Source organism: Trachurus japonicus, chromosome 20 (genome assembly GCF_045865225.1).
Source record: "Trachurus japonicus isolate A0001 chromosome 20, Traja_1.0".
NCBI lineage: Eukaryota > Metazoa > Chordata > Actinopteri > Carangiformes > Carangidae > Trachurus > Trachurus japonicus.
This window is the reverse complement of record NC_140926.1, coordinates 9118630-9144125: the sequence shown is the minus strand read 5'-3', so window position 1 is coordinate 9144125 and position 25496 is coordinate 9118630. Positions and strand designations below refer to the sequence as shown.

The 25496-nt window shown below is 42.6% G+C and overlaps 1 protein-coding gene across 1 annotated transcript; it reads left to right on the top strand.

Moving 5' to 3' along the window:
- The first annotated feature begins 390 nt into the window (after positions 1-390).
- LOC146966410 (receptor activity-modifying protein 3) lies at positions 391-22248 on the top strand. The gene is made up of 4 exons (XM_085763397.1): positions 391-927; positions 14129-14158; positions 14852-15011; positions 21921-22248. Exons 1-4 carry the CDS (start codon positions 876-878, stop codon positions 22174-22176), a joined length of 498 nt encoding a protein of 165 aa, XP_085619523.1. The 5' UTR covers positions 391-875; the 3' UTR covers positions 22177-22248.
- Positions 22249-25496: the final 3248 nt, after the last annotated feature.

Sequence of the window (25496 nt, the reverse complement as noted above, 5' to 3'; positions counted from 1 at the left end):
TAATGTGAACATCAACTGTGACTGCAGGATTGTCTTTACTGCACAACCACATGATTGGCAGGTGTTCCTTAAGTGCTGTGTCAACTTTTTTTAACTTGTTTGCCCCAAATAGCTTGTGTTTATCACCATAACACAAATACACACTGATAAAACAAGTGACTTACTGCACCTTTAATCACTCCGAGTGCTGTGTCTAGTGGTGTAGATCAAGGTGCAGTTTGAAAGTAAACCACAGGAGGTCACTGTTGTTTCATAAGTTAAAAGGGGGAAAAAAACAATTTGCATGAGGCCACGAGCAGTTCGCCAGTTTCAGTTGTTTGTGTGCATGTGTTAAACTGTCCGTTATAATAGGATTCAGAGAAAGAAAAAAGAAAGACAGACAGAAAGAAAGAAAGAAAGAAGCCTTAACATTGCGCTCCATCAGCTTCATGTGCTAATGTGTGCACAGCATGCTGGGCACTATGCTCGGTTTAATCTTCGCAGTTATTTGGTGAAGATAATCCAGTATCAGTGCTTTGGAGGAACTCCTCCCCCATAACCCCCCTCCATCCTCCCCCTCCTCCCCCTCCTCCTCCCCCGCAGAGGATGCAGGACGGTCTGACTGGTCCTGAGCTCTGACTCCTCTCGCTTCAGAAGCGGTCGCGACCATCCTGAGAGCCTCACCGGGATCTGGCTTCTTCTTTTTCTGTATGATTTACGGTTTTTTTTTCTTTTTCTCCTGGCGTGTACCATCGACATCTGTGTGGATTTCTGACATGAAGGGATAATTCTTTTTATTATTTTTTTATTTTTAATTATGGTTCGCTTCAAATGTCCATGTTTTCGGAGCTGCAGCTGAGGTTTCACATAAAGTCCGACTGGATTGTTTCAGCGTGATGGATACGCATGAGAGCGCAGTGCTCAAACTTTTTGTTGTTGGGATTTTAGGTGAGTAAGATTTTAAAATATATTTTCTCTCTCTTATAACAAGAACACAGCATCACTAAGTCTCTCTTGAATCTGGAGCTGTTTTATCAGTTGTGTCCACTTTTCTTGCAACATCTACATCTGTTCCTCTGTGCTCCTGCACATTTACAACCATGGATGTGATCAGTTGCACAGACAGTTCAGGATGCACGGTGCACATAGTAAGGATGGCAAACAAGTAGGATCATCCCTCACATCGCACAGCACATGCAGTGAGCGGGAATATTTTGTACCGTGGCATCATGCCCCAGTGGACAGACCTGACCTAAATCGGGGCCAATGGGAGTTTCTGGATCTGGCTCATTAGCTGGTGGTTCATGGATGAAATCATGTATGAAATGAAGTTTCATGCGGTGCGAGGCTGTGGCCGATGAACCCTGTTGCTGAAACACTCTCACAATAGTTAGTAGGCTACCTTCTGCAGAGGGTATAGATGCTGTAGTCTGTAGTAGTAGTGTAGTAGTGATGCTGGAGCACTGACTGAATGACTGACATCACTGAAAGCCTTAATCCTTTATTTCAATAACCATCAGAAGCAGCAGGATCAGAGGAGCTGGTCTACCGCTCAGGGGCTCTCCCCAGGATGTGGTTAACAAGGCTGAGGGATCTCAGGCAGCTGATATGTGGTCTCGGGGCCATCTGGCTTCTCCTATGTGCACCCATGAACCAGGTGACGGGGGATTTCAGTTTTCAGAGAGATGTCACACTCAGGGCTCTTATCTAGATGGTGTGTTGCCCTCAGAGTCTCTGGAGGGGTATCCTAATCCGAAAGTGGAACAACACACTATTTTTTTTTTTTTCTATTTTGAAGAGTTAAGCATATTGTAGACAGGAGGATGTGGCCTACGTCAGGCCAAGACCTTCGGCCTGGACTCTGCTGAATCTCGGCCAAGTAACAGCTGTGGCCCTGTCCTGCCAAGCAGAGCAACTCACTGACAAGGCCCTGCTCCGAATTAACATATTTTATGTTAAGTCTCTGTCAATGCAGATCCAAGCCTCACGAAAAACAATTCATGAGTGATGAAACTGGCCAGAGTGAGAATTCACTTTGATAGCTCTTGTGCCACATCCTCACTGAGGGGAAGAGGAGGAAAACCAGACGTGAACACACTGATATGTTACTTGGTGAATTAGGTCTTAATCTGCAGCTCACAGAGGGAGAGAGAGGGAGAGAAAGAGAGAAAGAGCCATTCGTTCTGACTGTGGAGCATCTGCTTACCCCTATAAACAGCTCTTCACCCTCTCACAGCGAGGGAAAATGCCTCAGGCATCCTCTCTTCCACTGCCATCTGAAACACACACACATATTGCTGTGAAAAAATGTTTGTAACTTCTTTAAGTAAAATGCTATTCTTAGACCTGTGGTGAGATCTCAGTGTGTCGGGTTTTCTCAGTGCACTGGATGTTGCTTTATCTTTTATCGCCTGTTATTCTTTTAGAGTGACGTTAAAAAAAAGAAAAGAAGAAGGGCTGTTTGTGTGTGTGTCTGCACAGATCAGATTCTGGTTGTGTTTAAAATTGCAAACACCATGAGATCACTTGAAATGTGTTATGTCATATTTGCGATTGGTTCATCTTGAAGAATACTTGGGTTATTGTCAAAAAATCCAATAAAAAAAGGACCAGACCCAACATTTAATCCATCATTGTTTGTTTTCATGGTTCATTGCCATGGACATGGACTCTATAATTCGCTTAGTCTCAGCCCCACACACAGCTCCCTGCTGCAGGAAATATTCATTACTGCATCAAATCCACCACTGGAAATAGTCCCAGACAAATAGACAATTCACTTTGAGTTGCATTTCATTGCTGTCCAGTGAAAAACCATTTGACAAACAGTCCTACACATCGTCTGTCAGCCAGACCCAGATCTGGATTTAATGATTTCTTTCCTGCCTCGTGCCCCGGAGTGTTATCTTAATCTGCACTAAACTGTACAAAACAAACAAACAATAAACAAACAAAGAGGCGGCCTGTAACACATTTTCTCACTTTGTTCTGTAACACAATAGCAGCCAGATGTGCGATCGCAGCTCGGACTGACTCATGAGGTTCATGTTCAGTCACTAAATAAATATCACATGTGAGCCTGTGCAGATTGCGGCTGCTACCTGCTTCATTCACATAACAGCATCTACAGTTAAAACCAGTTAAACCCCACAGTTATCAATATGTAAATTGCTCAGTGAGGTCTGAGGTGTGTTATTAATCTTTCTTTTGGTTAAAAATTCATGTGGTGGAAGTGGCTTGAACCTGAACAGAGTAATAATGCTGACTCCAAGTTACTGCATGCAGCACAGGGGGAGCAGCTCTGATGAAGCCCCGTGTTGAACTGGGTGACACTAACTCATTTCCTTGTCTGTCTCACTCTTAATTCAAGCGTGTGTTCATCCCAGATTGGATTTTTATCTGTGGTTCAGATTAGATCTCATCAAATTGAATCTAAACTGTGGAAGCTCCGCCCCCCAAAAATACTGTTTACACATTAGAAATGAGCTGTAATGTGCAACAAATGTGAACATCATGAACCAAAATGTGCCCGTGTTGGATTTCTAATCACGTTGGGAATAAGAGGTGATTAGTGCTATAATACTGTGAGGAAGTGTGATGACTGCAATGAGCTAATGATGACAGGGCACGGCCTAATGATCTGTAGTCATTTTATTCAAAGCACAGGCGAAAAAGCAATTTCCCCCGGAAATTAGTGAAAAAGTTTAAATGGAGCAGTAATGGTTTAGAGCGGTTAGACAAACTGTAGGAGGAATAAGTGCGTCTGAGTTTGTCAGACAGAGGGAAAACAAACCCAAAACATCCTGGATCGAGAAGCAAGGCCCTGAGACTTTTAGCCGATAAATAAAACCAAATGTTGATTTGTCTGCACCACAGACACAGACCGGTCGGTCGAGTGTTTTCCTTAGAGAGACTGTGAGAATCAGGGTGAGGATGTTTAGTTACTGTGTATTTTTTTTGTCAATTACTGGCACCACTTCAACATTAGTATTGAGTTGATCCAAGGTCACAGGGAACTACCGAGCAACATCACTAAGTAGGGGAGACCGGGGATGGTTGTAACAGCATCACGTTCACCAATAAGGGATAACATTAGAGTTATGTGATCAATATCGTGTGTACCCACTCACTCCCTGACATTGCATGTGAATTTGCATGGCTGTGTCAATAAGTGTGTAAGCCTAGATTTTGACTAGTATCGATAGGCTACTGTTGAAGTTTGAATTGGGTAACTTGTTTAAGATGAAAGAGCAGGTTCTTAGGTAAAATGTGAGTCATTTCATCAATGTTTATTTTAAACCACCATGCTGGTACAGCTAGACAAACAATGGCTGACAGGTGTGGGGATGGTTGTTACACCTTTTACCTTTGTTGTTTTATTATTTTAAGTGTCATTAAGTGTCACCATCTTTCCTGGAACTGTATGAGCTGCTTCTGACCTCCTGTTGAAGGTTTCCATTCATACATGTTCAGCATTCACTGGTATTATCAGAAGATGTTCTTTAAGACAGCTTTCTAATGTTAGGATCCACACCACTGTCACTGTTCTTCATTTAGCCGTCAGTGATGAGTTCTTTTTGTTCATACTGAACCACAGGAAGATGCTTTAGTGTTGGAACATGCACAATAAACTTACATGGATGCATGTTTTTTTGGTTTGGTCTCAGTTTTTAGTTTTTAATCTCACTGTTACAATTTACCCCAGGTTTTGTTACAGGTTGTAACAGTGGTACTCCTTGCATTTGACATCAAATAGTGAAGTCTGTGATATACTTTGAGAAGTTTAGGGCATTGCTATTTGTAGAGGACAAATGAGGGTACTCTGTGTCAAAATTTGAGAGTCCTACCACGAACACTCTGCAAGTTATGGGAGCTGAGACAAAAAGTGTTAGAACCATCCCCGGTCTCCCCTACTTTTGCTCCTGATTAATTGGCAAAAGTAATGTAATGAATGAGTTTTGGTTTGTGTTTGTGTGGTGTTTTTAAAGAACAAGGCTGTAGTTGCAGTTGTTACTGCCTCTCCTGTTTGTCCTCCTCCCTCCAAACTTTTCTCTCCCTCCGTCATCTCCTCCTCCCTCCAAACTTTTCTCTCCCTCCGTCATCTCCTCCTCCTTCTCTCCCTGAGCCAGGCAGACGGACAGTTTCAGCCTCAGAGGCAAAAAAAAAAAGATGTAAATGAGTCTTTTTGATGTTGTATGTAAATTGGTTCTGTCATGTGAATAATGCGTGATTCAACACTGAGAGGACTTTGATAGAAACTGGGCTGCTGATGCGTCACTATGGTGACAATGCGCACAAACTCCAGTGATGTGAGTCTCTGTCTCCATCCCAGCACTCTGCTCTGGTGTTTCTCTTCCGAGGCCAGAAGAGGCTGACATGTTTATCATCAGATTTATTATATTTTTTAATTATGTTTCTTTTCTTTATTTCTTTCTGTCTCTGTTTCTTCAAGTTTGGACGTTTAAAGGAAAAGTTGTGGTGGATTAAAGTGTCACTGTGACTGACGTTTAAATCATGAGCCTGAGTTTAAACACTTTCTTTATCTGAAGAGACAAAGTGACCCATTTCAACTGGACGTCTCAATTTACAGCTCTGTTTTCTTCTACGTAGCCGTGCAACCGTTGCTCCTGTCTGAAGCATTTGTTTTTCTACCAACAGGATAATTCGTTCCTGTCACAGCGTTCCTACAAAATGTTGTTGGCTTCTGTGGTTCGTTAAAGTGGCTTTAGGTGTTTTTCAGTCTTTTTTGTGTATGTGATTAAAAAAACCCTTGTCTGGAATTGGAGAAGAGTGCATGAAGGAGTACTGATGAAAGCCTGAATTGCGTTGCCTCTCTAATGCTGTTATTCCGCTTGATTATCTTTGCTAACGAAGAACGATTGGGAATTTGTTTAGCGTGCTGACTTGGCCAATTCGCCGCATTATAATCGCATCTACGTTGCTTATCTGTCACCAGCAGCCTGCATGTGCACGGCTGTTCATGCTCGTCGTGTGAATGCACTCTGTCAATAAGACCCCGACGCTGAAAAACATTTTTTAACTCTCCTTTTTTTAAATTGATGAGCTGCCGCCGCTGCTGCTCACGAGATGCTCAGCTGCAGCTTCACAAAAAAACAGAGAGAGACGGCTCACAGACAGATGGATTCACTCCACAGGGGCCAATTCCAGTGAAGCTTGGCTGTAATTTTCCTCTCCACATGGTAAATGGACTGCATTTATTTAGAACCGTTATCCCCTCATGGTGCCTCACACCCACCCACAACATGCTACCAGCCACCGCTCCACCTCCCGAGCTGCTGCCCACACGCAAACACCATGGGAGCATTTTTTCTTCCCTCCAGAGAGTGAGAATCCACATGTCATATCATGGATCCTCTCTCTGCGCCATGGGCATTTTATTTCAGGCCCCATCATGGTCATCCAGCTCTCCCTCTGGCCCTCCTCTCCTCCCCCTCTTCCTGCTTTTGTTTGCCAAGTGCCAAGAGTTCCTCCTCTGTCGTGCACATCTGTGTCATTCTCCAGTCTCCTCGTCTTCCGCCTCTCCCTCCTTCTTGACCCCCAGAACCTCTCCGCATGGAAGAAGACCCCTCTCGGATAGAAACAGACCGCACTTCTTCTCATCTTCAGGAGAAGAGGAGGGAAGATCAACACTCATTTATTGCAGTTTTATTTCATCTCTGAGAATGCAGATGTGGATTGAAACAGAAAACGCTAAGCCACATGGATGACATATTTTGCCTCACCTCACCTGGCACACGGAGGTGAAGTTCTGTCAATACTGTTTGTGTGAATACTAGACTGACAATCCATGTGTGAATGTGTAATCTGTGTAATCTGTGTAGTAGTGACAACCTCAGCTCTCCACTGAGCTGTGCAGCATCTGTGAGCTCATTGACCCACAACTTAACTGTTTTAGTTCAGCCGCGCAGCTCTCAAAGCAACAGCTGTAAAAGCCTGCGTCCAGCAGAGCAGCTGGGGCAACATAGTAGAGCATTTAGCGGCTAAAGAGACAGATGTTTCCCCGAGGAGCTGGTGGAGACCAGGACAGCGCGAAAAGATCAGTTTATTCATGTTCAGGGCCTCGGCTCGCTTCTTCTGCTTTCATTCATGTGGCCTCTGAACATGATGCAGCCACAGATCACTATAAGAGCTTGGTTGTTTCTAAAACCAGGTTTTCAGAGTCTTTAAAATGGGCAAGATCATAGAAGACAAGTGTTTAATAGTTGCCTGCTGCCATGTTGTTTCTAATTAACATTCCCACCACGGGTCAGTGGGTGTTAAGCGGCTGAGGAGAATTTCACTTGTTCTGAAGACTTTTGTTACACATGATGGTGCAAATGCTGCCTCAGAAGAAAATGCATTATGTCAGACAACAATGCACCATTTGAAGTTTCTGATAAACAGCAGAGAGAGAGAAAAAAAAGGAAGATATTGAACAGCGACAGACAGCACAGAAACCCAACCGTGTGTTTGTCTGTCCTCTTTCTTGTCTCTTGTCTCCGTCCGGCGTCCCGACGTAACCTTTCCAGGTCACCGTTTCTATCACAACAACATCCTCTCCTTGTTGTTCTGTCAGATGACGACACCGCGACGGCCACTTATACGTTCGCCTCCGCCACAAGGTCCTTCATTTTCCTGTCAGGGAGTTCTGCTGATAACAAAGAAGATGGACAGTCGGTGTTTGTGTGTGGCACCGCCATCACTGGCTGGAAGGTCAAACAAACTTGCAGCGTCTGCCTTCGATGATCTCTGGGGTTTTCATGCGCGTCCAAATTCAATTTTAAGGCTGTTACACAACTTATTTCAACATGAATTTACATTTTCACATTCAATTTGATGAATTAGCTTCAGTATTAGAGTAGAAAGGACTGCAGTCTCTGGGGAATTCATTGCTTTAGAGCACAAAACTGATGTCAGGTGACAAGTTTGCCTCCTTTGCAGCTAATGTTAAGAGATATATATGTGTGCGATCCTGCTTTGTTTCACTACAAATGAAATGTGGAGCAGTGCAGCCAAATCTCAAACCATTTTCTTCCTGCTCTAATTATACCTGACCTCCCCATCCTCTCCTCTGTGCTGCTCACTGTAAGTCACTACCTCCCAGGCTTGATGAGGATGACAAGGCCGACCTGGAATAAGGTAGAAGCTCTTACATAAGACCTGCCACTGCTGCTGTCGGGGGGCTTTAAATCTATTCGTACAGCGCTGGCAATTCATCTTCTTCCTCTCCATCCTCTGTCTCCTCTCTCACTTGTGTTTATCTCTCCAACCTAACAGGCAGTTAGATGACAGCGTATGGCGATGTGCAATGCCGGCTGTGACGATTCGAATCTTGACTGTGTGTGACACTTAATAATGCTTTGATTTAATTTAGCGAAAAGGCCCTTTTTTATTTCTGATGTGACAGGTTTTAGCTGAAGACATAATGTTGTTGGTTTAAAGCTCTGTCCTCATTGATGAGATTATCATTATTTATTTATTTTGTTGCTTTCATAATGACGTTAATAACTGCCAACAGCCTGTTGGTGTGTTTCCAGTTTTAAACCCCCTCATGCCGAGGAACTAATGATGCACATGCGGTATAGATAATTCCCTCCTTTAAACGTGAAGGAACATTATCCCAGTTGATTACTTTAGTTTTCTAACATTACTTGTTCTTTCTGTTGGTGTCTTTTCATGAGTTGTTATTGCCCTATAAATAGAAGCTGCTGTGTATGTTCAAATTAAATTGTCCCGGCTGCGACAAGACAAGAGCCGTGCACACAGGTTTATTCAGAGCCTGAGAGGAGCTCATTGAGTGAGCTATTAAAATGTTAATTTGGCGGTATGATACTCTGCTTGAACTGTTGGCGTTTAAAAAGCTTTGATGCCGACATGCAATCAGTTTCTCTTTTTAAAATCGTAATTGGTCTGGCCATAGTTGAAGAGCGGGGCGTGATCTGTGACCAGCCGTGTGGCCAGGGAAAGGCTTCGTTAGCACAGAAAGTCTCTGCTCTGCTTAAATACAACTTGTTTCTCAAGAAGAGCAGTCGCAGTCCTGTGAACCTCGGTGGAGAGACGGAGCAGACAGCCCTGCGTGATGAATGGGACCACGATAAAGGACGGCTGAAACCGCCGGACCATGTGTGACTGATGAGACGTTTAATGATTCTGTTATCTGAGGAGCTCACTGGTGTTGTTAATGAGAATCTGTACACGAATAAATGACTGAATGAATAGAATAGACGACTTTTTAAATCTTTAATTTACATCTGAGAGGTGAAAAGTGAAGGGCACAGATCATCAGTTATGTGTTTGACAGCTCACGCAGCTGCGGACACTCGTTGTTTCAGTAAATCAACAAAATACTGCTATAACCTTCAGCTCATCATAGCCCGTTAAGTAACTGTGATAGTGAACGCAGCTACAGATCATTTGCATTGCTGCTGCTCATGGTGGCTTATAGTCAGAGCAGCACGAGGAGCTCTGTGCTTTATATCAGACTGATAATGAAGTAGAGAAGCTGTATAGAAACTCCACTAATTCATTTTTTAATAGCAACATTAACTTAAATGAAGGGCTGTATGGTGAAAGAACTTTGTAATTGTAATGAACTCACATAGATATCTGCCATTGTCCTCCTCTCTGTTGAGATTTAATATGTTTTAGCTCATTGTTTTGGTTACACCTCACAGCTTTCATGTTTTTCTTCACTCTCACTTTCGTCAGCGATGTTGTTGTTTTTTTTTTTTAACACAGCAAACAGAGCAGCTGGTGATTACAGTGGAGCGTTCAGCACCTGGAGAGCCAGATGTGTCCCTCAGGAGGTGGTGGAGACCAAAACCAGAGATAAAAGAGAGGGAATATTGGTGTTAGATTGGACACACAAACCATGTCTCCACCCGGCTGAAACAATCACGAGCACACAAAGTCTTCTGGCAGCAGTGTCTCACAGTGGTGTTTGGGGAAATCAAGGTAGAAATGTGCTTTTCCTGGGCAGAAACAACAAGGACAAACCATCACTTTATCCTGTTTGTAGAAGCTCAGACACCAGGTGGTGGATATCATCCCTTATAGCAGTGAGTAAGCAAGTTTGCAGTCCACACATGCAGTCGTTAAAGCTGGAATGAAAATATGGGCATAAGGAACCGGTTTACAAGTCTGTCGGACCACATGTGAAAACTGATAAACACGGCACAGACACCGCAGAGACCTCAACGGCAAACATGAACAATTAAAATAGCAGAATGTGAAGGGAACAGGTATTTAGACACTGCGTCGATGGCATGATGATGATTCCTGCAGTCGTTTTGGATCCGTGTGGCACAGACAGTCTCTCCATTAGTGGTAACCCTTAAATTTACCTGCTAGTTACGTGATAATGTCAAGAAAAAGCCAAGAAATAGAAAGTAATTATGTCATAATGTCAAAAATAACGATTGATTGCGTAGAAATAGCCCAGAAAGAATTGATCGAAATTAATTGCTATGACTTGGTGGAGAAAAATTCTGGCCTTTCCCAAAAAATTCAAAGCATGAAAAGCATGTGGAATCTTTTGCCTTTATGAAAAACAAGACATTACTATGAAATTGACTGTTATTTCTAGGCTATTTCTTGACATTACTACACAATGAATTGTTATTTCTTGGCTATTTCTTGACATTATCACATAATTAGCGGCCTGTAATTTAAAGGGTTACCGATAAGGATATTTTCATTCCATAATTGTGCAAATATGTGACACAATAATGCAATTGAGTAAAATAGGGCTGGGCCAGACCATGAGTCATTTATTCCAATAAATAGTCAGGACCAGACGAGAAGCTGACAGGTTGTGCAATGGGCAACTTCTTGAGAAGTAGTTGTTGGATGAGACAGATTTAGATTTACCGAGACATTTCTTCTCAATACTCAGTTCAGGGTTGGAACGAGAGAGTGGAGTGAGGTATTCATGCATGTGCGCTCAGTTTCATGAGAAATGGGATGTACAAAGAAAATATGTGTGGAATCCTGCCTGTGCACATATTTTCATACGTCTGAATTTTTTTTGGGATCTTACTCAACTTCCCAGCTTCATGTGTTGTCGTCACGGTTCAGTACGACTTCTATGTAAGGCTTCTGAACACAAGCTGTGTGATATCTCCTTGGATTTAGTGTTTTGGTACCTTCACTGCATTAATATACAGGTAAAGGCCAGAGCTGCTTTTACAAAGACACATAAATCTCACTTTATCAAAAATATGGGCCCTTTAAAAGCACTGCTTTGATATTTTATTTTCAATCTGAGTGCAGGGATATTGATTTTCCGCACTTGCAGGTTGAGTAAAGTGATTCATACTCTCACCATAAATCAACTTTATCTCACACGTATACGCTCACTCGTTCCTGATGCCACATCTGCCCGAGTTCACACAGGTGATGGAGTAGATTGACTTTCAGACTCCCCACCTGCTGTTGTGCAGAGCTCACGCTGAGGGGGATCCTGCTGCTAGATTACTGATCCAGGTGATTTTCTTCTCAGCGGAGACCAGAAGCCGTTGATCTGTGGCGGGTCTAACGAGACCAGAGAGGTGCCATCGGGACAAGCAAGCAAGCAAGCAGTTCTTCTCTGGTTAAAGCTAAAAATAGACTTCAAACAGAGTGATATTGAAGAGGCAGTGCTACCTCTTCTCACATCTGGAAGATAGCTTGACTATATAGGCTATTGATATTTGAAATACTGGGGATAATCCTGTTGGATGTCACCTGTAGGTTTTGCAGCAGAGTATTCTGCTCTAGGGTTAAGTTAGGGGAAATCTAGAGATTCATAAGCATAAACTCCTTTGAAAAACTTGTTTAATTGGCCCCAATAAATACAAATTATTCTCTTACTACATTAAAAGTAGTAGTCATGACCATCAATCAGTACAAGACTGTGTGTTGGTAAACCTCCTCCGATGCACACAGATGTGTTTATATTTACACATTTACTTAATAGATGAAGTGGAATTAACCCATGCTCCATAAAAATTAAAAGCATGGCAGCAGATTTGCAGAATTATGGTGTGTTTATCTCTTTGGTAATCTGGTCATATACAAAGTATAAGCCGGTAATGCTGGAACGAAACACAGCTGCAGTTTGATTAACCTGCAGCTCCTCTGGTTTTCTGTTCTGCCAATCACACGGAGATTTGATCATATTTTTATCATCACAGAGATAATTATCACTTTACTTCTGAAACTTTTCCACCCTGTCATGTTTAAAAATCGGATTACACACTGAAGTTTGATCAAATTTCAGCAGTTATCGTGATAAGATATTGGCAGCTTCAGCTTTTACAGCCACATGTATGAACCTGTTACACATCTGGACATGTTGCGGTCTCCCACAGAGCTGCTGAAGCCACAGTGAGTGTGTGTGTGTGTGTGTGTGGGATATTTGGTTTTGCTTATGTAGTCAAGATGTATGTTGGATGTTATACAGCAGATGTTATTTTTGGACCGGCCTGTGTGCGGCTTATGTTTTTTTGGGGAGGGGGTAAATGAAATGCAAGAGTAGACCTGTGGGAACTAGGCAGCCCACAGCCAAGTTTTGAAGTCGGAAACTCCCAGAGAGCGCCGTCTTTAGATGTGTCACAGTGTTTGAGATGATGTATTGATTAGCAAGCAGTCGCACGAGGACATGTCGTCTTGCTGACTTCTCAATGCATCTCAGAAAATCCTGGAGAAATGATTTTACTGTCTGCGTGTTTGTCTGGTTAACTCTCTAATTCCCCTCTGGCGAGAGCAAGAAGTGGACTCAGCCTGGTGGAACAGTGATAAAGAAAAAGCTAAGTGTATGGATGTGACTCTGTGACCTCTCATGTGCTCTGGGATTCTCAGTCCGTGCCCTCGGCTGTCTCCCCGATGCACACTCATAAATCTTATGGTGACTCAGCCATCACCTTCACAACCTCTTTTGTTCTGAGACGGCTCGTCAGAATCGTCCTTGTCATTGTTTAAAGTCTGTCAGAGGAAGGATTTTCACGAAACTCGACAGCAATTCCTGCACAATCCTGCTTTTGTTGTGCTTTTTCTAAATCTTTCAAAGCTTCACGTTATCTTGTGTTTCCCTCAGCCCTTGTTGGAAATCATTGAGGTGCCAGGCCGATAAGAGAAAGTTAAATACAACAAAGTACTAATCTCACCCAGTCGTATTTATAATTTGAACTATTTTTCAGGACCATCGCTGAAAGGAAAGCTTCCCCTAACACCTCGTAAGGAGCCCCTTCCTTAATTAGAAAAATACTTCTCCTGCCCTTTGGAAATAATTATGACTTGAGTTTTTAAAAGACAGAGTTTATTATGGTCCCCAGAAGGAAACTAAAGTCATTTTTTATTCAAGTCTTCACAGTGCAGCTGAGGTTTGATATCTCTTGAAAGTTGGACTTTAAAGCATTTAAAACACATCGTTGGTTTCTGTCCTCTGAAAAAGTCTGTAAAAAGCAGGCTGACACTGTTTTAGGAAAAATAAAATACATTGCCTTCACTGCACTACATCAAAGTTGAAGATTCGTGGGAAATCTGATTGGCTTAGACAGGTTGGATAAGGTTGGGGTGCAGATGCGAGCGCGGTATCAATCTGAACATCTGATTTTCTGCAAGAAAGGAAATAAACCAATTTCACAAAATGTCAGGACTGTTTCTTGGAAGGATTCGTAACTAAGACAGCGGCATAAAATAAAACCAAGCCAGATGTCCCACAGAAATCACAGAAAGTGCATTAGGTGAAATTATCTCACACACCCACCCACCCACTCCACCTCAACACATCCTCACATGCTAAAACAGGAAGGTGTCTATATTTAGCACTATAAATAGCCAGCAGTCTTTGTCTCCTGCCGGGCGTCTTTCAAACTGATCCTCGGCTTTGTTAAGTGTGGCACTTCAAAGCGAGACGAGGCTTCCTGTGCAGCAGCGTCGTGTACGGCTTCGGTCATTTGTAACGGTGCTGCAGTAAAAATGAAAGTCTTGGGAAAGGGAGGGAGGGAGGGAGGGAGGGAGGGAGGGTGCGGGGCGACGGGATGGATCATGCACCGTAGATTTACAGAGTGTCACTGGGATGTTTCTCTTCTGATGTAATTTATGACTCAACCCCCAGCAGCGAGGTCAACTCTGTAACTCTAACCGCCCTCTGTTGTTTCTCTTGCAGTCAATGTCTGGATGACGAGAGGGCTGTCAGGTGAGCTCTTCCATTCATTCATCCATTGCATCCACTCATCCATCCATTCATCATCATCTGGTGAACTTCAGCTGCAGTCTTGACTGTTTATCAGGAGTTAAAGCCACACTGAGAACAATAACTTTATACTACTTTATCTACTACAGCAGAAATATTATGAGCAATAAAGATTTGCTGCACAGCTCTAACTCTGAAAGTGAGGCAGACTGCATCCACCATATTTTTTATTGTGAGTGTCAGTATAAATTCTGTTTGGTTAAATCAGTCGTGCTGGATTTAAAACATGAATGACGATCTGCTCCTCCACCATGTAAAATGTGGCCAAATAAAAGAATAGTTTATTCAGCAGATATGGATGGAAAAATAGAGAAAGGTTTGAGTTGAGCTTTAACCACTTACAAAATGTCGAGGTGTACGTTTCACTGCTTTTTATTGACATCTCTTGCGTTAAACTTTCATAGTTTAGTCATGTTCACACTGTATTATCCTGCAGATGCCAATGTGCATCTATCATTCATCAAAAGTGACGCTGTCAGCCACTGTTACTGTAGTCGTACAGTAGTCGCTGTGTAGCGTCCACCATGTACTTAAGCTAGAGCAATGTTTAAAACTATCTGTTTATAATAATTTGTGTTCTTGGTGTTGACGACCCTTCATACGTCATCTTTAACCGCTCTGCTCTCGTCCTCTCAGCCACTGACAGCGTGAGCACAGAGCCCACCCCCATCTGGAAGAGGAAAGCCTGCAATGAATCACGTTTGCAGTGGGAGGTGGAGATCTGTGGGGAGGACTTCAAGAAGGACATGGCTCACATCGACCCACAGTACTGGTGCAACCTCACACACTTCATCAGGTACGAGCTGCAGCGCCTTAAGTCGACCTTTGTATTGTCTTCTCATTCATCTTAAAATGTCCAAACAACAAATTGCATCACATCTTTTAATTCAGCTTCACTCCAGCTCATGATTACGACCTGACCTTTATGATCAATAGACCTCATTAACATAAAAACGTATCATTTTTTAGCTAAAAACAACAATTTGAATGATTTTGATTGTAGTTACAATGAGAGGAACAGGTGAAGTGTAGACCACAGATACTATAAATCTGAATAAAACCCCCAATTTCAATGAATAGGGTTATAATTTTGTTCGCAAAATGTGTAAAGAGCAACCATCAATGTAATTTTCAGGCAGTTATGTGAAAGAAATTCAGATTTCTGATATAAAAACGTTGGAAAATTGGTCAAATCTGACCCGAGGACAAGAGGGAAGGTCAACACAGTTCAAAACTGCACTGTACATAAGAGAGTATAGTCACATCAAAGAAGGACAGAGGCGTGGATAACAGGAACAGCTTGACGCAGGTTGCACAAGCTGCAGGCTTCACTGTTAGTCTGTGAGGTAAGGAACAGCTGTGCAACACCTGGCCGGCCTTATCCTGGGAGATGCACGGCTAATATGTGGAGGACAGAACTGGACAGAAGTTATTTGGAGATAAACTGTGCGGACTTTAAAAAAGCAGAGGTTTAGCCTGCGGTCATTTCCTTTACACTTCTGAAAAGTCAGGTCAGTGTGTGGACACACAACGATCAGCTGTTGTTGGAGACTCTTAAAGCTGAAGTTATAACAAGTGTCTTTTTACTGACATTCAAAATAAGTGGTTGTTTATTTTGCGTACCTTATCAGAGAAACTAATCTGTTTGTCTCTGTCTTCATTTACATATCTGCTTCATCTTGCATTATGTGCATTAACTCAGACACACAAACACATTTAATTCCTCCTGCTGACTCAGGTTGAGCTGCTGATGTTTAGAAACGGGAGACAGTTTCCTCTTCATGACACGATAAAACAGAAAGTGTCTCCTTAGATCAGCTTCTCGGCGCAGCTTTAATCTGACGGTGATCGAAGTGTAAACTGTGAAACAAGAAACTGACAAATTACTACAGAACAAATCTGTCATTTCACATACAATAACAAGCGAGTAGGAAGCCGCGAACGATAACAAACATGTGGCCCACATTTCAAGCTCTTAACCCTATAGAGCTGGTGTCTTCCTGTCTGAGAGCTCTGTAGCTGTAGCTCGAGTTAAGAGGGTGTCAGAGCTTCGCTGTGGCACTTTTCAGTCAGGTAGGTTGATAGATAACTAATCCCTGTCAGCCGGGTGGTTGGGACAAGTTAGTGGTGGGGGCTGTTTCTAAGAAGCTGCGACCACCCATATCTATCTTTATCCAGCATTCGCCTCATTCTTCCCTCTCACCTTTGGCCTCTTACCTTCATCTGTTTTTCTTTTGACCGCGGAGCCACAGGCCGAGGTATAGCTATAGGAGGCAGCCACGAGCCGGCCTTGTTGCACCATAATATTCACAGGGGGGAAGTGTCACAGCAGCCCATCTGAGTCACTGATCTACTCAGAAACTCTGATGTGATTCTGGGAAGACGAACCACTGGCTTCAACCCATCGGTCACGCTCTCGCTCGTGTTTTTCTGTCCTCTGTCTTTAGTTTTTCCAGGAAAGTTTGTCAGGAAATGGGGCTTCACGCTGCTTTCCAGCAACACGCTGTTTCATACAAATTCATCACTGTGTTTTTGTTTTGTTTTGCTTTTTTTCCCCTCAGTGATTATGAATTGAAGACAAGGTGAAATGTGAGATAAAGTTAACCCCATCAAGAGGCCAGATGGTCGACTTCAATCCACTACTGTGTAAACATGTAGGAGTCCCAGATAACAACCGACTCCTACATTTAGATAAGGGATTCGTCTGCTGCTCCACACACAACACTGAATCAAGAATCATTTCACACACACTCTAAACACCATAATGTCAATATGTCACCCTACGGCATGTCTGAATACGAAGCAGCTCAGGAGGAGGAGGCTGTGGGGGAGATGACTGACCAGTTCATGTCTGGAATATTATATAGTTTATTGATATTTTGCATTGGTTTCCAGAGAGATATTAATGAGTTTATCCACACTGCATTTTCTCTTGCAGACTTTAAAAAGATAGTTCAACATTTTGGCAAAAGGCAAATGCAGAGACTGCTTGCTGAAAAACTGTCCCAGACAGGAACGCGCATCAGTTTTTGCATGAATTTACCTAGAAAACATCTCCGTCTCGTAACGTTTTGGTAATTATCTCATAGCGTGGTGAATGTGCAGGTCACAACTTGTCCACCAGAGCGTTTAGGAGTTGTTGGATTGTCTATTTGATGAGTTTGATGAGGGAAACCAAGAAATCCCATGAGCCTCTGTAGCGTAGCTCTGAGCAGCTCACGGCTCTGCTCCGCTGTTCTAAAAATAGCTTGCACCGACAATTAAAGGTAACAAACTCCTAAAACTATAAGGATTATGGCAATGGGCCAATTTGCCAAAATGTTGAACTATCCATTTAAAATTCAAATTCTGTTGAAAATGTAAATCTAAAGATAATCAGATCCAATGTGCGTGTCAATAAAGAGCCAGAAAAGCTGCACTGTATTGGTGAGATAAGATAAATATGACAATACACAACCTCAATATAATATAAGCCTTAAGCAACCTAGGGAAAATCCTACATCCACACTGATGGAGCCTGAATGCATCACAGTCAAGTTGATTACCCAGCGTGATGGTGTCTCTATGCACACATCTTCAATATTTGCTTTTTATGTATTGCATCTCATAACATCCTTGCGATATTGAACACAGTGTGCATATTGCAGATTTCCCTCATATCGTGCCGGCCCAGTCTGATCTCTGAAGCCATGTGATGGGTGTTAACAGCTCCGCTGGCTCGGGCTCTTTGTGAGATCTTGTTATAAATATTCATAGAAGGACATTTTGCCAAAATAAGAGCTGATGAGTGATGAAAATGATCTACAGTTTAGTTTTTTTCCCCACACAACAGATGAGAAGTTGTTTCAAAGTCACTTTCACTTATGGAAATAAGTGCAGAGTTAGGTGGTGTAATGTCTCTGGTGTAATGAAGTGTACGGAGAGGGATTTTAAAGAGTCGGAGCCTCCTGTAATCAAAGCCGGCTCTGTCAGCGATGTCGAACACATCACACGACGATGAGTGTCAACTTATCTGTGTTTCGGCGTTACGTGGCTTTTCAGGAATTCTGTTTCTGCACGCTCACGTTTCTCATCTGGGTGTTTAGCGCGCACAAGTCCTTCATTTACACGGCTGTGAAGGATACACTGACTTTATCAGCAGCACTTTACTTTGGAGCCTGGGGGGGCGGTGATAAGACGAAGAGAAGGAGGAGGAGGAGAAGAGAGGAATGGAAAGAGTGTAGAGAGAGGAATGAGGCTTGAGCCAGTAGTGGGACAAACAGTTTTAAGCCCTGTGTGTGGCGTGTATGTCCATATATTCACTTCAACACTTCAATTATTTACCTCTAATAACATATTGATTTTCTGCCTAGCCGTTGAACCCCCAGGAGCAGTCGGCCAGTGGACCTTAAAATAATAATTCAGTATATCCACTGTCAAGAGTTATGGCCCAGATGCTGCTGATGTCTTATAGGTTTAATTATGAATGGATCGTGTGCTCCATACGAGCGACAGGGGGACGGTTACCAACGCCTGGAAGCTAAAAACCACTTGAGCAGGATAAACAGCTAGAAATTGCTGGAGTGTGGTTATGGTCTGTGTGTGTGTGTGTGAGATGCTCCACTTACTTAGCACCAATCCAAGTCGTGTCAAGTGTCAAGGTGTGTTCAGATAGAGAGCAAAGTGAATTTCCGCTTTGTGTCATTTCTGCAAAAATATGATCATTGTGTTTATTCACCCCGAACAGTGTCTAAGCGGTAAAGGTGAAGGCGGCTGTACGCTCGGTAGGGACGGACGTGTCAAATATACTGCACCTTCACACTCCTCTCTAATTTCATTTTTGGATACAAAACTAAAACTTCTCCACCAGTTTGTGTCTTTTCATCCACAGACAACATGTGTCTCAGTTTAGCAGAAGGCTGTCACAAACAAAACAGCTTTATTTTTACATTTTTTTTACTCTAATGTTATTAATTGTGGCCTTTAAGAGTGACGTGATGAATGTATAGGCCTAATAAAATACATTTAAATGTCAACAGAACTGAGGGGAAGCTTTGGTGGCTCAACATTACGAGATGGTGACAAACAAATCATCAGTGTAAAGTAAATGAGCAAAATAAACAGATCCAGAAATGCCTCATCCTCACAGCCCAGAGGCGTGATTGGAGTAACACTGCTGTGCATATTTACTGAAGGCACCAGGCGAACAATTTGTATCAAACTGAATGGGTGCAATTCTTGGCTCTGGCGTCTGGTGTGTACAACCACGGCTCTGATGGATACACATAAGGGATTTCAACATAATTAAAATAGTTGTGGGATCCAACAGTCTACAATGACTTTTAGAAAAAACAATCTGGGTGATGTATCACTGGGTTATATTTTCTTTCAGAGCTGTAAAACCTCCTAAAAAATATATATATTCGTATCAGTCTTGGTTTCTGGGAGATTTAACGTCTCTGGGGGGAGGTGAGGAAATAACATACAGAGGGAGACATTGTTTTTCACTTTGAGGCGCGAACATGGGCACACGCTGCTGATCAGCCGCCTCGGTCTCTGTCCAACGTGTGCAGACTGAAATGCACTCAGCACAGCTGTGTGAGTGTGTGTGTGTGAGTAAGTTGTGTGTATCGCGGTCATGTTTGCGTTCGTCATGTTGTTTTGCACACCCAACGCGAACCTGGTTGAGCTATTTTTACCTCGCCAGCTGATTACTGTGTGAAAACCTGTGGATTACAACCGGGAAATAATTTCAGCGTTCTGTAATTCCCCTCTGGCCTTGAAGGCAGCATCTCGTCTCTTCCGCCTGAGACATTTTTCATTTCTTTCTTTCCCCCTCTCTCTTTCTCTCTGCCGCCCAAACACCTTCACTTCCTCGTACACAACTCATATTCTTTGCAAGAGCAAGCAGCATTAAAACAGACATTAATAGCCCACATTAACTATAGTCTCTGCTTCTTATTGCATCATTAATGTGAAAGTTTTTTTTTTTTTTTAAGTTTCTACATTAAACCCCCACTGGTTTCATAATTTGCAGCTGCTGACTTCAGATTCGACAGGAAGCTTTACTCTGCAAAACTCCCTCCTTATCACCGCCAGGCACCGTTCTGCCCCCGTATGCACTTGCTATATACAGTACAGTATACGCACAATATATATAAGTGTGTGTATAAACCCCCTGAGACAGCATAGGGTTTATTTGATTTGCTCTTTGGAGAGAGTGAGGAAAGTCTGGCGTCAGGACCCTAATGTGTGCGTGCTGTACGAAGCGTATGGGCACTGTAAAACCTGATGAGTCAGTTCTGCTGAGGAAACCTCTTTTCTTGAATAATTTAAGTGGCTTTGCTGTTTGACCTCAACCCGTAAACTTAAACCTTAAACGCATCAACAAAATTCCTGTTCAATATTGTATTGTACGGCCTGTGCGTCAAAACCGGTCCACCAGAGGGTCCAATCTGGAAAATTACATACATAGAAGACAGAAGAAGCATAATATTGTTGAAATTGCACATATTTTGTCATGGAATTTCAGGTCTTTCATAATGTTAGGACAGTTCATTAGCTGTAAAATCTTGATAATGTACTTCTTTGCACTAAAACAAAGGGAAACATTTAGAGTAATCGTTTTTTTAATAGGTTATAATGTGATTATTTTATTCTCCGGCTCACTTGAGATCAAATGTCTAATGTAACTGTCCTGATAGTTTAGATGATATCACAGCTTCTTGTTCCGTATGTACTATTTCTGTCATCTGTCCTATAGTGAATGAATACAGCAATACAGCAGTCGTACTGTACATAATGTCCTAGACCGACTGCCAGCACTAACGTTTATTTACATATCTGTTTGCCCTTTACAAAGTGGTACACCTTGTACAAAGATCTGACAGGAAAATCTGTCATTACCGAGGCGTGAAGAAACCGAACCTCCTCCTTCTCCTTGTCATCCTTGTCCTCTTCATGTTTAAAACATCAGTTCACCCAGATTTTGATTTACAGCCGACAACCTGTAATTACAGTGTCAGAGCTAAGCGTCACTCAAAGACGGCAAAGACGTAAATTATCTGTCATTATCTGTCATTAAGTATTAGGTCACCTTGGATTGATTCAGTATCATTGCATGTGAGGTTAATTGGGTCAGTGTTTGTTTACTTCTTCAAGGACTGGGCTGTTTGTTTTGATTTCCATTTTTATGTCGTGCATGTATCAACAATTACAAAACATTTACGTAAACATTTGCAACCAAACCCTCAAAACTGTTTTACTGCTGCAGCTCCATTGTATTTTTTACTGTCATGGAAGTTCCAGTAAGTGTAAACAGGACATTTCATCTTCAGATGTCATGACATCTTGGATGCCATAAGAGAACAAGCTGGACCTGGAGGACTGGGAATCCAGCATGGGGAGGGAGGGATTACAGCTGGCTGAATGGATTAATCAAAGCAGAGCTCTGAGCAGAGCTGAAACAGAGGAGCGTAGCAGCCGTAGATTAACCTCCAATGCTTTGAATAATAATAGCTTAACCCTAGTAGGCGCTTTTTAATGGTTGTGTGTCCTTCAGAGAGCCAGTGGAACAATAAGTGAGGGCGTTCGAGTCTTCAAAGGTGGGAAGGAGATCAGAAAAAGTCAGAAAAGCTGCACACTTGATCCAGAAGTCTTTGCTGCAACAGGAGCCAGAGGCTGGTTTTATTCTAATCCTCTCCTTTCTGTCTTTTTTTTTCTGCAGTGAGTACCACCTCTTCACCCTCTGCACAGAGACCAAGTCCAACATCGTCCACTGCTACTGGCCCAATCCGCTAGTAGAGAGCTTCATCATCCGCGTACACAAGCACTTTTTCTCCAACTGCACCATGGAGCAGGTGGTGTGGGTGGACCCGCCGGACGACACGCTCACCATCCTCATCCTCATCCCCATTTTCCTCACGGTGGCCATGATCGCCCTGGTGGTGTGGTGCAGCAAGAGGAGCGACAACCTGGCCTAGGAGGAGCCGGAGGAGGAGGATGGAGGAGGATGGAGAAGGACTGAGTTCACAGTCTCAGCCTCTTGACTGAAAGTAAAAAACAAACATCGGACTCATGAAAGGAGATGTTGTTGGTCAGATGTTCCATCGGTGGCTCTGTAAAACCACCTGAATGTCCTACGAAGACGAGGAAAGCGACGTTTTCTGAACCTTTTCAAAGCTGATCCAAGCTAGCTTAGCACAAAGGCTAGGCACAGGGGGAAACAGTTTGCCTGTCTCTGTCTAATGGCAAACTCAGTCATTATTTCTTTAATGTGCACAAAACCAAACTTTGACCAATAATTCAGCATTCGATGGTGTAGTTATGTCCAATAAGGAAACTAGTTAAGGTTATTTTTGGACAGAGCCATCTCTTTAACACTGTTTTAGTCATTTACTGAAGCTAAACATATGCCATCAATCTTCTCTTTTCCTAAAATATGAAAGTATCTCTTTAATTTAAAGTGTTTCTTAACCAGGAAACTCTCCTTTACGTTGTGGTGAACGTCTCCTGGATCCAGAACAGTCACACAGGATGTTGGTGGTTCAATATTGTCGTCTCTTATCGTGGGAACCTGACCAGTAGGACGGTTCACCAGGTCTCTTTTTGATCACGGTGGACATCGTAGATTTCTTGTCGGAGCACTGTATCGTTGCTGAAGGCCAAAGTATCCACCAAGCTCCAGAGGACACCTATTTGATTAATATTTGAACAAGAAACGTTTGAAGGCTTGGAAAGGATTCACAAAAAGCCAAATTTGGATTTAATGTTGACTCTGCAGGTTTGAACTTAATCGCTGACTTAATGAATGGACAGAAAAACAACACTGGTGTGGAATCCAAAGACAAGGCAACACTTATGATTCGTATATTTTTGGGGACTTGAATTTGCTCGTGTGACTACCTGAGCCTTGATGGACTGTTATGTAACACTGTAACTTATACTGTGGAATAAATTACTGTTAATACTCACAAACAGGGGGTCTCCGTGGAAAAAGACTGACGCTGGGATCTCACACTGTACAGTTATACTCTCTGTGCTGTCTACTGTATCTGCATTGCCTCTTCAGTGATACTTCTGTGGAAATGAATTTCTTAACGCACTTCATCATTTTTTTATTTTATTTTTGCAGGCAAACTAAACCAAACCCATATTTTTTATTCTTTATTTTTTGTTCTTCCAAAGCATCGTCATCAATTTGTGTGTGTCAACTCTCACTTATTCAATGCTTCATCTGCAGCCTGAAACTCTGCAGCCTTAAGTTCCTCGATTAAACCCCCAGGCTCTGCCTTCTTTACCAGAAGAAAACTCTCAGAGACGGCCTTTAAAAGCTCATCTCCTCTGGACTCATATTCATGAATGTTTAGCAAACTCAGAGTCAGCTTTTTGCAGGATTCCCTGCAGGAAACTGCTGATCACGGTCAGCACAAAGATTTAACCAACTCTAAAAACTCTTTAAGTTTGTAGGACGAGGAAGGTTTTCTTTCTCCATTCTCCCTGTGATGCTGAACAGACTCTCATCCTTCATAGCTCATCTCCTCACCAGTTATCAGACACTCCTTGTAAACACAACTCTTGTCTGTGTTTTCGAACACCTCTGCTTGTGTGATATTCTTCTAAAAATCAGTGCAGTGAAGCATAAAGACGCCCCTCTGCTGCTTTGAAACTCACACAACACAGTCTTTGAATATGAAATTGTTGCAACACACTGTGTGGCACAACAGGATAAAGTGCGTAGTAAGCTAAACAGCATGCCCTCCACTTCTTGTGTAAAGACTCGGTGCCGACTTTAACCATGAAGTTATCAAACTCATGAGCACGTATTTGAAAATCTCCCCTTTACTTTTCCACTTTTCCTTTTCTTTTTTTTTATTCTAATGAGCTCTGAGCTTCGTCCAGCACATGGGTCACAAGGTGCATTAAAAATGACTCACAACCTGTCAGCTGCTTTTTAAACAACGAACCCTCTCGTGCTCTCTGCTGGCCGAGTGTCACCTCTGATCACCGGGTCTACAGGTGTTTCCTCCTCCTCCTTGTCCTGCGGGCCGCTCCATCCATCAAACCCTCAAGTCCTCTTTCTAATCTGTCATCTAAGAAGTGTGAAAAGGTGTGTGTGTGTGTGTGAGAGAGAGTGTGTATGAACATCCGTCACTGTCAAAGGGAAATGCAATCATCACTGGTGTACACCGTCACATCCTGAAGGAATCATTCTATCATTAATAACTGTAGATACTATTTAAAGTCACAATTAAAGTCAAATCAAAGCCAGATCTGTCCCCGTTTGCTCTTTCTCCTCATGATCTCTGAATGTGCTTCATGCTCCATAACAAACCAGGCGACACAAGAACTGTCACAAAAAAAAAAAAAAAGAAACCCAAAGCTGCAGACACATCCAGTCTCATCTATCCAATCTGCACGCTGCCACGGGGGCATGAAATTAAGTTTTTATTAAGACATATCTACTCCGACATGCAGCGACTTCTCCAGAATTAAAGTTCACAGCCTTCAGTTTCTATAGCACATTTCAAAAGCAGACAGTCAAAGCAATTTGATGATGAAGTGTCACATTTACAAGTGTGTTAATGCATTGTTTAGGTTTGTTTTATATTGTTTTATGAGAGTCAATAGAAGCAGTTGTTAATTAGAGGGTAACACACTTGAAACAAAGATATCTATAAAGCTGCAACAAATAAATCTGAGTCTGTTGTCGATGGTGGAGGATAGACGACGTCTTTTAGGACTTTGACCTCTGAGCTCTGCATCCCTGAGAGAGTTCACTCAGGTCAGTGTGTGTACGTGCAAGTCAGACTCACACATTATTCTTTCATTAAGACAAACAGTGTTATCTATACTCGGACATGAGTCCATGACAATTTTGCTTTGGTTCTGTGTAAACCATCAAAACAATACAAAAGAAAACGCAGCCACGCTGTTTCAAATCTTATCGTTGCATCGTGTAAATACACTCGGAGTCAAACAATGCAGTCATCGATGTCACAGCGTGATGGTCAATGATGTTGACACTGGAGTCAGATCTTCCAGAGCGTGTGCAGCTTTGCAAAGCTGGAAACAACAAACTCAGTCCCCACAAAAAACAGTCACGGCATCATTACTGTCTCCACCTTAACAAACAAACGGCCAGATATCGGGCAGTATTTATTCCATCTGAAACTGTCCAGGAAGCCACGCCAGTTTTTTCTTTCTTCTGAGAGGCAAAAACACAGAGACACAAACAGAGGAGACAATGGTTCACTCCGCGGTGAGGGGACACTTCGCAGCCGAGTTGCCCTCAAGGATGGCT

Coding starts and splice junctions, on each gene's coding strand:
- LOC146966410 (XM_085763397.1), top strand. CDS start 876: ATGGATACGCATGAGAGCGCAGTGCTCAAACTTTTTGTTGTTGGGATT. Junction 14,159..14,851: donor GATGACGAGAGGGCTGTCAG/GTGAGCTCTTCC, acceptor TCGTCCTCTCAG/CCACTGACAGCGTGAGCACA. Junction 15,012..21,920: donor AACCTCACACACTTCATCAG/GTACGAGCTGCA, acceptor TTTTTTCTGCAG/TGAGTACCACCTCTTCACCC.